The sequence below is a fragment of the Cherax quadricarinatus genome, chromosome 68, assembly GCF_038502225.1.
Source record: "Cherax quadricarinatus isolate ZL_2023a chromosome 68, ASM3850222v1, whole genome shotgun sequence".
Lineage (NCBI taxonomy): Eukaryota > Metazoa > Arthropoda > Malacostraca > Decapoda > Parastacidae > Cherax > Cherax quadricarinatus.
In genome coordinates this window covers 16,000,639-16,013,747 of record NC_091359.1, presented here as the reverse complement: position 1 = coordinate 16,013,747, position 13,109 = coordinate 16,000,639, and the positions used below count along the sequence as shown (strand labels likewise).

The window sequence follows — 13,109 nt, the reverse complement described above, 5'->3', positions numbered from 1 at the left end:
GACAAAGACAGATAGACAGACAGAGAGACAAGACATGTTTGTGTGTAACAGTGATAACAAATACAGCAAGGGTTAGCTGGAGCAGTGGGCATTTATCAAATGTCACTAGGCTGTCAACAGTATAGGGATGCCTTTCATAACAACATGCTCCAAGGTATATGCCAGGGTTTCTAAAATATTGCTGGGACCTATAATTTTTTTTTTTTTTTTAACGTCAGCCATCTCCCACTGAGGCAGGGTGACCCAAAAAGAAAGAAAATCCCCAAAAACAAAATACTTTCATCATCATTCAACACTTTCACCTCATTCACACATAATCACTGTTTTTGCAGAGGCACTCAGAACACAACAGTTTAGAAGCATATAGGTATAAAGATACACAACATATCCCTCCAAACTGCTAATATCCCAAAATCCCTCCTTTAGAGTGCGGGCATTGTACTTCCCATTTCCAGGACTCAAGTCCGGCTATATAAAAATAACCGGTTTCCCTGAATCCCTTCACTAAATATTACCTTGCTCACACTCCAACAGATCGTCAGGTCCCAAATACCATTCGTCTCCATTCACTCCTATCGAACACGCTCATGCACGCCTGCTGGAAGTCCAAGCCCCTTGATTACAAAACCTCCTTTACCCCCTCTCTCCAACCCTTTCGAGGACGACCCCTACCCCGCCTTACTTCTACAGATTTAAATGCTCTCCATGTCATTCTACTTTGATCCATTTTCTCTAAATGACCAAACCACCTCAACAACCCCTCTTCAGCCCTCTGACTAATACTTTTATTAACTCCACACCTTCTCCTAATTTCCACACTCCGAATTTTCTGCATAATATTTACACCACACATTGCCCTTAGACAGGACATCTCCACTGCCTCTAACTGCCTCCTTGCTGCTGCATTCACAACCCAAGCTTCACACCCATATAAGAGTGTTTGTACTACTATACTTTCATACATTCAATTCTTTGCCTCTGTAGATAACGTTTTTTGACTCCACATATACCTCAATGCACCACTCACCTTTTTTCCCTCATCAATTCTATGATTAACCTCATCCTTCCCCAATTTGATATCCAATTTTTCTTTATCCAAATCATTTGATGCCCTCATCACCTTACTCTTTTCTATGTTCACTTTCAACTTTCTACCTTTACACACACTCCCAAACTCATCGACTAACCTTTGCAATTTTTCTTTAGAATCTCCCATAATCACAGTATCATCAGCAAAAAGTAACTGTGTCAATTCCCATTTTGTATTTGATTCCCCATAATTTAATCCCACCCCTCTCCCAAACACCCTAGCATTTACTTCTTTTACAACCCCATCTATAAATATATTAAACAACCATGGTGACATTACACATCCCTGTCTAAGACCTACATTTACCAGGAAGTAGTCTCCCTCTCTTCTACACACCCTAACCTGAGCCTCCCTATCCTCATAAAAACTCTTTACAGCATTTAGTAACTTACCACCTATTCCATATACTTGCAACATCTGCCACATTGCTCCCCTATCCACTCTATCATATGCCTTTTCTAAATCCATAAATGCAATAAAAACTTCCCTACCTTTATCTAAATACTGTTCACATATATGCTTCAATGTAAACACTTGGTCTACACATCCCCTACCCACTCTGAAGCCTCCTTGCTCATCCGCAATCCTACATTCTATCTTACCTCTAATTCTTTCAATAATAACCCTACCGTACACTTTTCCTGGTATACTCAGTAAACTTATTCCTCTATAATTTTTACAATCTCTTTTGTCCCCCCTTCCCTTTATATAAAGGGACTATACATGCTCTCTGCCAATCCCTAGGTACCTTCCCCTCTTTCATACATTTATTAAACAAAAGTACCAACCACTCCAACACTATATCCCCCCTGCTTTTAACATTTCTGTCATGATCCCATCAGTTCCAGCTGCTTTACCCCCTTTCATTCTATGTAATGCCTCACGTACATCCTCCACACTTACATTCTGCCCTTCTTCACTCCTAAAAGATGATATACCTCCCTGGCCAGTGCATGAAATTACCGCCTCCCTTTCTTCCTCAACATTTAAAAGTTCCTCAAAATATTCTCGCCATCTACCTAATACCTCCCTCTCCCCATCTACTAACTCCCCTACTCTGTTTTTAACTGACAAATCCATATGTTCCCTAGGTTTTCTTAACTTGTTTAACTCACTCCAAAATTTTTTCTTATTTTCATTAAAATTTCTTGACAGTGCCTCTCCCACTCTATCATCTGCTCTCCTTTTCACTCTCACCATTCTCTTCACCTTTCTTTTACTCTCCATATACTCTGCTCTTCTTATAACACTTCTGCTTTGTAAAAACCTCTCATAAGCTAACTTTTTCTCTTTTATCACACCCTTTACTTCATCATTCCACCAATCACTCCTCTTTCCTCCTGCACCCACCCTCCTATAACCACAAACTTCTGCCCCACATTCTAATACTGCATTTTTAAAACTCATCCAACCCTCTTCAACCCCCCCACTACTCATCTTTGCACTAGCCCACCTTTCTGCCAATAGTCGATTATATCTCACCTGAACTTCCTCCTCCCTTAGTTTATGCACTTTCACTTCCCTCCTACTTGTTGTTGCCACTTGTCCCATCTACCTCTTACTCTAACTGTAGCTACAACTAAATAATGATCCGATATATCAGTTGCCCCTCTAAAAACATGTACATCCTGGAGCCTACCCATTAACCTTTTATCCACCAATACATAATCTAACAAACTTTCATTACGTGCTACATCATACCTTGTATATTTATTTATCCTCTTTTTCATAAAATATGTATTACTTATTACCAAATCTCTTTCTGCACATAGCTCAATTAAAGGCTCCCCATTTACATTTACTCCTGGCACCCAAAATTTACCTACTACTCCCTCCACAACATTTTTACCCACTTTAGCATTGAAATCCCCAACCACAAGTACTCTCACACTTGGTTCAAAACTCCCCACGCATTCACTCAACATTTCCCAAAATCTCTCTCTCTCCTCTACATTTCTCTCTTCTCCAGGTGCATATATACTTACTATAACCCACTTTTCACATCCAACCTTTATTTTACTCCACATAATCCTTGAATTAATACATTTATAGTCCCTCTTTTCCTGCCATATCTTATCCTTCAACATTATTGCTACTCCTTCTTTAGCTCTATTTGAAACCCCTGACCTAATCCCATTTATTCCTCTCCACTGAAACTCTCCCACCCCCTTCAGCTTTGTTTCACTTAAAGCAAGGACATCCAGCTTCTTCTCATTCATAACATCCACAATCATCTCTTTCTTATCATTTGCACAACATCCACACACATTCAGACTTCCCACTTTGACAAGTTTCTTCTTATTCTTTTTACTAATCTTTACAAGAAAAGGGGTTACTAGCCCATTGTTCCCGGCATTTTAGTTGACTTTTACAACACGCATGGCTTACGGAGGAAAGATTCTTATTCCACTTCCCCATGGATATAAAAGGAAAAGTAATAAAACCAAGAACTAATAAGATAAAATCAAAGAAAACTCAGATGAGCGTGTATAAATAAACATGTACATGTATGTGTAGTGTGACCTAAGTGTAAGTAGAAGTAGCAAGACATATCTGTAATCTTGCATATTTATGAGACAGACAAAAGACACCAGCAATCCTACCATCATGTAAAACAACTACAGGCTTTCGTTTTACACTCACTTGGCAGGATGGTAGTACCTCCCTGGGTGGTTGCTGTCTACCAACCTACTACCTATCACACAGTTCAGCAGGCAGGTGTAAATGTTCACCTGTCAATGTGATTTTGACTATTTGAGCACTATTTCAGTACAGTGGAACCTCAAAAATCGAACTTAATCCGTTCCAGGAGCTAGTTCTAAATTCGAAAAGTTTGAAATTCGAAGCAATATTTCCCATAAGAAATAATGGAAATACAATTAATCCGTTCCAGAAACCCAAAAATATTCACACAAAAAATACATTTTATAGAGATTAATTATAGTTTTACATACAACAAATACTATAGTTTTTAATTATGTATAGTAATACATATAAAATAACATTTTTATTTACCTTTATTGAAGATTGGTGATGGCATCTGGAAGATAGGGAGGAGGAGAGAGTTAGTTGGGGTTAGTGTTTGGAAGGAGAATCCCCCTCCATGAGGACTTCAGGTAAAGCCCTCTCTGGGGTTACTTCCCTTCTCTGTCTTTTAATGCCACTAGGACCAGCTTGAGAGTCACTGGACCCCTGTCTCACAAAATAACTGACCACAGTCCTCTGTTTCTGGCGCCTCTTTAACATTTCCCTAAAATGGGACATGGTTCTGTCACTGAACTTGTTGCAAAGATGGCTTGTTTCAGCTTGCTCAGGGTGGTACTTCTGCACAAACATTTGGACATCATTCCACTTGGCACAAATATCCTTAATCTTTGAAGAAGGCACCTCATCCACTCCCTCTTCCTCCTCCTCTGAAGCAAGTTCCTCAGCTGTGGTCTGATAGTGCTCCAGATGAAGCTCTTGAAGCTCTTCAGTGGTTAGCTCTTCCCTGTGGTCCTCCACCAACTCTTCCACATCCTCACCACTCACCTCCAACCCCAGGGTGTTCCCCAATGCCTTATGATTAGCTTTCCACAAGACACATAACTTGTTCTTAAAGACATTGTTTTTCTTAAACACACTGGGATTTTCTGAATGATACACAAGTATAGGCTTCACTTTAAAATCACTAGCATTAGCACAGAACAAAAGAGTAAGCCTGTCTTTCATAGGCTTGTGTCCTGGCAGTGCCTTTTCCTCCTGTGTGATGAAGGTCCTTTTTGGCATTTTCTTCCAAAACAAGCCTGTTTCGTCACAATTAAACATTTGTTCAGGTTTCAATTCTTCACTGTCTATGTACCCCTTAAACTCCTGTACAAACTTCTCAGCCGCCCGTTTGTCTGAATTGACTGCCTCACCATGTCTTACAACATTGTGTATGCCACTACGCTTCTTAAATTTGTCAAATCAGCCTCTGCTGGTCTTAAATTCACTATCAGCACTGGTTCCAGGAGTTTTCTGTACCAGATCGGCATGCAACTTCCTTGCCTTTTTGCAAATAATCGTCTCTGAAACGCTATCACCTGCAATCTCTTTATTCTTGATCCACACCAGCAACAACTTCTCAGTCTCTTTGACTATTTGTGGTCTTTTTTTGGTTAGCATATTAACACCTTTCGCAACATCAGCTTCCTTGATTTGTTCTTTCTTTGACAGGATAGAACCGATGGTCGACTTGTTTTTCCCATACATCCTAGCAAGCTCAACAAGTCTCACACCACTCTCATACTTCTGTATTATTTCCTTCTTCACATCTATGGTGTTTCTCACTTTCTTTACCACAAGGGTACCACTAGCAAGTTTCTTTGGGCCCATGGCAGCTTATTTCCAAGTCCCACAAGCACTAAACACAACGAAATAATCGTAAAATGCGTGAATGAGAGCGCAGGTTAGTGTTCACTCAAACATAAACAAAGCTAGACTGCTCACGGCGCCTGCGCGGGGACGCGGACAGAGTGGGTCGGCAGACAGGTCCCGTACCCCGCAGTCTGAAAATAGGGGCACGTTCGATAATAGGGACACAGTTTGTCCGAAAAAATGGTCCTATTTTCGAAACGTTCGATATGTGATATGTTCGATTTTTGAGGTTCCACTGTACCTAATACATGTACAGTGGACCCCTGGTTTATGATCAGCTCCCAATGCGACCAATTATTTATTTATTATCACACTGGCCGATTCCCACCAAGGCAGGGTGGCCCGAAAAAGAAAAACTTTCACCATCACGCACCCCATCACTGTCTTGCCAGAAGGGTGCTTTACACTACAGTTTTTAAACTGCAACATTAACACCCCTCCTTCAGAGTGCAGGCACTGTACTTCCCATCTCCAGGACTCAAGTCCGGCCTGCCGGTTTCCCCGAACCCCTTCATAAATGTTACTTTGCTCACACTCCAACAGCACGTCAAGTATTAAAAACCATTTGTCTCCATTTACTCCTATCAAACACACTCACGCATGCCTGCTGGAAGTCCAAGCCCCTCACACACAAAACCTCCTTTACCCCCTCCCTCCAACCTTTCCTAGGCCGACCCCTACCCCGCGACCAATTATGTAAGTGTATTTATGTAAGTGTGTTTGTATGTGTATGTTTGGGGGTCTGAAATGGACTAATCTAATTCACAATATTCCTTATGGGAATAAATTCGGTCAGTACTGGCACCTGAACATACTTCTGGAATGAAATAATATCGTAAACCGGGGGTCCACTGTATTAGTCAGAACAAAGATTGGCTATGAAATTACAAGAACTATTATAAGTTGTAATTATCAGAACATAAAAAATATATAAAATTAAAATAAAAACGAGAAAAAAAAGGTATATCGGAAACATTTCTGCAAGCTGCAGGAGTTGATGTTGCCATCAGGTGAGCATCCAGAGGCAACTTCACGGTCTTATATCTCAGTAAGTACTGACCCTAATTTTTTTTTTAATCCTATGACATGTAGAAAAATGTGCTCTTCATTTTAAAAGAAAAAAAATTTTTTTTTTAATTTTTCAAAATACTCGGAGTGCCACGTGAGTGAACGTAGATCTATGTTTGGACAGTTTAAGGGTTAACTTCTTGTCTACAAGAAAGACTCCCAGTTCTCAATGACCATATCCACAGTTTTAGGGTACAAAATCTTGACCTATTTAAAAATTACAGCATAAGCTTTTGAATAACAAAAAAAGGCACAATACCGTGACTGGAGCAGCAGCAGCAGCAGCAGCAGCAGCAGCAGCAGCAGCAGCAGCAGCAGCAGCAGCAGCAGCAGCAGCAGCAGCAGCAGCAGCAGCAGCAGCAGAAGCAGCATCTGGAGCAGCAGCAGCAGCAGCAGCAGCAGCAGCAGCAGCAGCAGCAGCAGCAGCAGCAGCAGCAGCAGCAGCAGCAGCAGCAGCAGCAGCAGCAGCAGCAGCAGCAGCAGCAGCAGCAGCAGCAGCAGCAGCAGCAGCAGCAGCAGCAGCAGCAGCAGCAGCAGCAGCAGCAGCAGCAGCAGCAGCAGCAGCAGCAGCAGCAGCAGCAGCAGCAGCAGCAGCAGCAGCAGCAGCAGCAGCAGCAGCAGCAGCAGCAGCAGCAGCAGCAGCAGCAGCAGCAGCAGCAGCAGCAGCAGCAGCAGCAGCAGCAGCAGCAGCAGCAGCAGCAGCAGCAGCAGCAGCAGCAGCAGCAGCAGCAGCAGCAGCAGCAGCAGCAGCAGCAGCAGCAGCAGCAGCAGCAGCAGCAGCAGCAGCAGCAGCAGCAGCAGCAGTAGCAGCAGCAGTAGTAGTAGTAGTAGTAGTACAAGAATGGTATATAATACCGGCAAGATGAAATTAAGACATGCGCAACACCTGGGCATCCCTATCGTAGACGTTTCACCATCCAGCCAGCCATTGAATGGCGAAACGTCAACAACAAAGACAACCAGACGCCGCACATGTGTCTTAATTTCATCAGTAGTTGTAGTAGTAGAAGAGGTAGTAGTAGTGGTGTTGGTAGAAGTGGGAAATAAGGAGGACGAGCCAGTCAAATACAAAGGAAGGGGAGCACTGCAAGAGAGTTAGGTGCCCACTGAGGGAGAGCAAGCGCACAGAGGTGCGTGAAAAGGGAAGTGGTGAAATAAATGAAGAAGGAACAGAAACATGAGACAGAAGAGAGAAAGACAACCCAGAGGAGAAAAGGAAAGAGTAAAGGGGAAGAGGGAGAAGAAGAAAAAGAAAAAGAAAAAGAAAAAATGAGGAGTCAGGTTAAGTCACGGGTGTTCTGAAGTTTGAAGCATTTTACAATGTAGTGGGAGAGGAAGGCATCTACAGAGACGAAGCCAGGGCTAAGATTCATACAAGGAAAGTTGTGTATTAGAGAGGATTCAACTAGACGGCGACTGCTCCTCCTGTCCTCTTCAATACTTCGGAGAAACTGGTCGATCTCTTTCTGACAGACTTAGGGAGCACAAAAAGTGTTAGGCTTGCCGACACTAACAATGCTCTTTTCTGTCACGTCAGAGATCATAGCCATCCTATTGACTGGTCTTCTGCTAAAACTGTCTTCCCTACTTCCAACTCGAACAGTCGCCGTCTAGTTGAATCCTCATTTTTTCTTTTTCTTTTTCTTTTTCTTCTTCTCCCTCTTCCCCTTTCCTCTTTCCTTTTCTCCTCTGGGTTGTCTTTCTCTCTTCTGTCTCGTGTTTCTGTTCCTTCTTCATTCATTTCACCACTTCCCCTTTCACGCACCTCTGTGCGCTTGCTCTCCCTCAGTGGGCACCTAGCTCTCTTGCAGTGCTCCCCTTCCTTTGTATTTGACTAGCTCGTCCTCCTTATTACCCACTTCTACCACCACCACTACTACTACCTCTTCTACTACTACTACTACTACAACTACTGATGAAATTAAGACACATGTGCGGCGTCTGGTTGTCTTTGTTGTGGACGTTTCGCCATTCAATGGCTGGCTGGATGGCGAAACGTCTACGATAGGGATGCCCGGGTGTTGTGCATGTGTCTTAATTTCATCTTGCCGGTATTATATACCATTCTTGTACTACTACTACTACTACTACTACTACCACCACCTCTTCCTGCCTATATATAGCCGTCCTGCTCCACTTCTGGTTAGTGTGACTTTGTCAATGGTCCAAGTCGGACCGAAACGTCGTCGTAAGCGTCTCTCTCTTATGTGCAGGTTATTTGTGTAAGCTTTTGAAGAATTTTTTGGCCATAAACTTTTTTTTCCTCTACATATGTTTACTTTTTCTTATTTTCTCTCCTTTTTTTTTTTCTTACTGTAATGTACATTACAATTTTATAAAAATGAAACATCTCATTTGTAATACAAACCTGACAACAATGAAGTATATTATGTCAATGAATAATGATTAAATTTTTCAAGAATTAAACAATACAAATATAAAAACATACCTTGCGTATTCCATGTAAGAGCAGGCAGCAAACAAAAGCCTGAACTGATTCACAAACTAGCACTGCAATACTAAAGCCCACAGCTGAAAAAAAGTGAAAAATTTTCAATAGTTAATTATTCACAATGTTTGTGTCCCTACCTTTCCTGAGAATGTAAATCCCAGACCAACCCCTGGAAATTTCACTGGCTTGCAGCTTTTAATATGGCATAAATTTTAGAATGCAATTTAACCCCTCGACTGTCGCAACCCTAAATCCTGAGGTGTCCCCTGGTGTCGACAAAAATTTAAAAAAAAACAAAAAAAAAATTATCTTATGAAATGATAATCTTTCCCCAATGGTAATGACACCAAAAGTACGAAATTTGATAGAAAACTTACGGAATTACACTCGTGAAGTTAGCGACCTGAGCAATATTAACAAATCGGCGATCTCCCCAACTTTGAGCCCTATTTTCGGCTAATTCCAATGTTCCAGTCGACCAAACTCACAACTATTTCTTTAGAACTCCATTTGTTCTATTGATTGAGTACAAGAAACCGCCCATTTACCGATTTCAACTACCCAATAGTGGTCAGAAATTGGCAATTTGACCAATTTCACGAAAATTAAAAAAAATATGCCAATTTCAAAATAAGGTCCAGAATGAACAATGCAGACATTCCTGGCTCTAAAATAACATTTTCTTTGTTCATCAGTCACGTCTCCAGGCCCCTCTGATATTACTCTTGCTTTCTATTTTGAATTTTTATTCAAACAAAAAATAGAAGATTTATTGTTATGCAGACTACTGCAATATTGAAATAATTGTATAAATAATGTCAACTCATTCATGACTGCATATTAAAATCGCTAGTTGGACATTTATTGGACAATGACATCATTTGTTTATTTTTGAACATTGGCAAAAATCAAACATTTCCCCTACTTTGAGCTCCATTTCAAGGTTCTTTTCATAGTAAAACCAATCAAAATCACCTCTATTTCTATAATATGTTTTACATTCTATCAAATGAGACCAAGAAAACGAGAATACAACCATAAATACTACACGCAAATACACCACAAAGTCGGCGTTTTAATTAAAAAAAAAAAAAGGTCGGAGTTTTTTTTTCTCATTATGCACTACGTGCTGCAGGATTTTTTTTGTATGGTGCACACTGACCACACAGACCCATTCTCTCACATGTGGGCCTACCAGCTTTCTCCTGCTTGATTTGAAGCCGCTAGAATTTATGAGTATATATATGCCAAACACGGTGGCTCGTAGGACGTATATATACAACCAAAACAGTCAAAGGGTTAACTTGACTGATTGTGGCCATGACATGAAGCAATTTGTGAGCTGACAATCTGTGGAGTGACATCTTAACTGTCATATCCAGGCACCTCTGCAAAGACAGTGATTGATGGAGAGGAACACTGCAGCAGGCCTACTGGCTCATACTAGGCACAAGTCCTTATCAAACCCAAACCCACAAACAAAAATATTTGCTCAACCCCAATTTGAATGTTTTTTTTTTTTTTTTTTTTTGAACAAGTCAGTCGTCTCCCACCGAGGCAGGGTGACCCAAAAAAAAAAGAAAGAAAATCCCCAAAAAGAAAATACTTTCATCATCATTCAACACTTTCACCAGACTCACACATTATCACTGCTTTTGCAGAGGTGCTCAGAATACAACAGTTTAGAAGCATATATGTATAGAGATACACAACATATCCCTCCAAACTGCCAATATCCCAAACCCCTCCTTTAAAGTGCAGGCATTGTACTTCCCATTTCCAGGACTCAAGTCCGACTATATGAAAATAACCGGTTTCCCTGAATCCCTTCACTAAATATTACCCTGCTCACACTCCAACAGATCGTCAGGTCCCAAGTATCATTCGTCTCCATTCACTCCTATCTAACACGCTCATGCACGATTGCTGGAAGTCCAAGCCCCTCACCCACAAAACCTCCTTTACCCCCTCTTTCCAACCCTTTCGAGGACGACCCCTACCCCTCTTTCCTTCCCCTATAGATTTATATGCTTTCCATGTCATTCTACTTTGATCCATTCTCTCTAAATGACCAAACCACCTCAACAACCCCTCTTCTGCCCTCTGACTAATGCTTTTATTAACTCCACACCTTCTCCTAATTTCCACACTCCGAATTTTCTGCATAATATTTACACCACACATTGCCCTTAGACAGGACATCTCCACTGCCTCCAACCGTCTCCTCGCTGCTGCATTTACCACCCAAGCTTCACATCCATATAAGAGTGTTGGTACTACTATACTTTCATACATTCCCTTCTTTGCCTCCATAGATAGCGTTTTTTGACTCCACATATACCTCAACGCACCACTCGCCTTTTTTCCCTCATCAATTCTATGATTAACCTCATCCTTCATAAATCCATCCGCAGACACGTCAACTCCTAAGTATCTGAAAACATTCACTTCTTCCATACTCCTCCTCCCCAATTTGATATCCAATTTTTCTTTATCTAAATCATTTGATACCCTCATCACCTTACTCTTTTCTATGTTCACTTTCAACTTTCTACCTTTACACACATTCTCAAACTCATCCACTAACCTTTGCAATTTTTCTTTAGAATCTCCCATAAGCACAGTATCATCAGCAAAAAGTAACTGTGTCAATTCCCATTTTGAATTTGATTCCCCATAATTTAATCCCACCCCTCTCCCGAACACCCTAGCATTTACTTCTTTTACAACCCCATCTATAAATATATTAAACAACCATGGTGACATTACACATCCCTGTCTAAGACCTACTTTTACCGGGAAGTATTCTCCCTCTCTTCTACACACCCTAACCTGAGCCTCACTATCCTCATAAAAGCTCTTTACAGCATTTAGTAACTTACCACCTATTCCATATACTTGCAACATCTGCCACATTGCTCCTCTATCCACTCTATCATATGCCTTTTCTAAATCCATAAATGCAATAAAAACTTCCCTACCTTTATCTAAATACTGTTCACATATATGCTTCAATGTAAACACTTGATCTACACATCCCCTACCCACTCCGAAGCCTCCTTGCTCGTCCGCAATTCTACATTCTGTCTTACCTCTAATTGTTTCAATTATAACCCTACCGTATACTTTTCCTGGTATACTCAGTAAACTTATTCCTCTATAATTTTTACAATCTCTTTTGTCCCCTTTCCCTTTATATAAAGGGACTATACATGCTCTCCGCCAATCCCTAGGTACCTTCCCCTCTTTCATACATTTATTAAACAAAAGTACCAACCACTCCAACACTATATCCCCCCCTGCTTTTAACATTTCTGTCATGATCCCATCAGTTCCAGCTGCTTTACCCCCTTTCATTCTACGTAATGCCTCACGTACCTCCACCACACTTACATTCTGCTCTTCTTCACTCCTAAAAGATGGTATACCTCCCTGGCCAGTGCATGAAATTACCGCCTCCCTTTCTTCCTTAACATTTAAAAGTTCCTCAAAATATTCTCGCCATCTACCTAATACCTCCCTCTCCCCATCTACTAACTCCCCTACTCTGTTTTTAACTGACAAATCCATACTTTCCCTAGGCTTTCTTAACTTGTTTAACTCACTCCAAAAGTTTTTCTTATTTTCATTAAAATTTCTTGACAGTGCCTCTCCCACTCTTTCATCTGCTCTCCTTTTGCACTCTCTCACCACTCTCTTCACCTTTCTTTTACTCTCCATATACTCTGCTCTTCTTATAACACTTCTGCTTTGTAAAAACCTCTCGTAAGCTACCTTTTTCTCTTTTATCACACCCTTTACTTCATCATTCCACCAATCACTCCTCTTTCCTCCTGCCCCCACCCTCCTATAACCACAAACTTCTGCCCCACATTCCAATACTGCATTTTTAAAACTATTCCAACCCTCTTCAACCCCCCCACTACTCATCTTTGCACTAGCCCACCTTTCTGCCAATAGTCGCTTATATCTTGCCCGAACTTCCTCCTCCCTTAGTTTATACACTTTCACCTCCCTCTTACTTGTTGTTGCCACCTTCCTCTTTTCCCATCTACCTCTTACTCTAACTGTAGCTACAACTAAATAATGATCCGATATATC

The 13,109-nt window shown here is 41.2% G+C and overlaps 1 protein-coding gene across 6 annotated transcripts in view; it reads right to left on the bottom strand.

Moving 5' to 3' along the window:
• The window catches only part of LOC128697736 (uncharacterized), a 41,027-nt gene that overhangs the window by 10,942 nt on the left and 16,976 nt on the right, over positions 1–13,109 (bottom strand). For all 6 annotated transcript variants that reach the window (XM_070099719.1, XM_070099718.1, XM_070099720.1 and 3 more), the window contains exon 4: positions 9,006–9,088. In XM_070099719.1, coding sequence (XP_069955820.1) covers positions 9,006–9,088 — 83 coding nt within the window. The remainder of the gene's footprint in view (positions 1–9,005; positions 9,089–13,109) is intronic.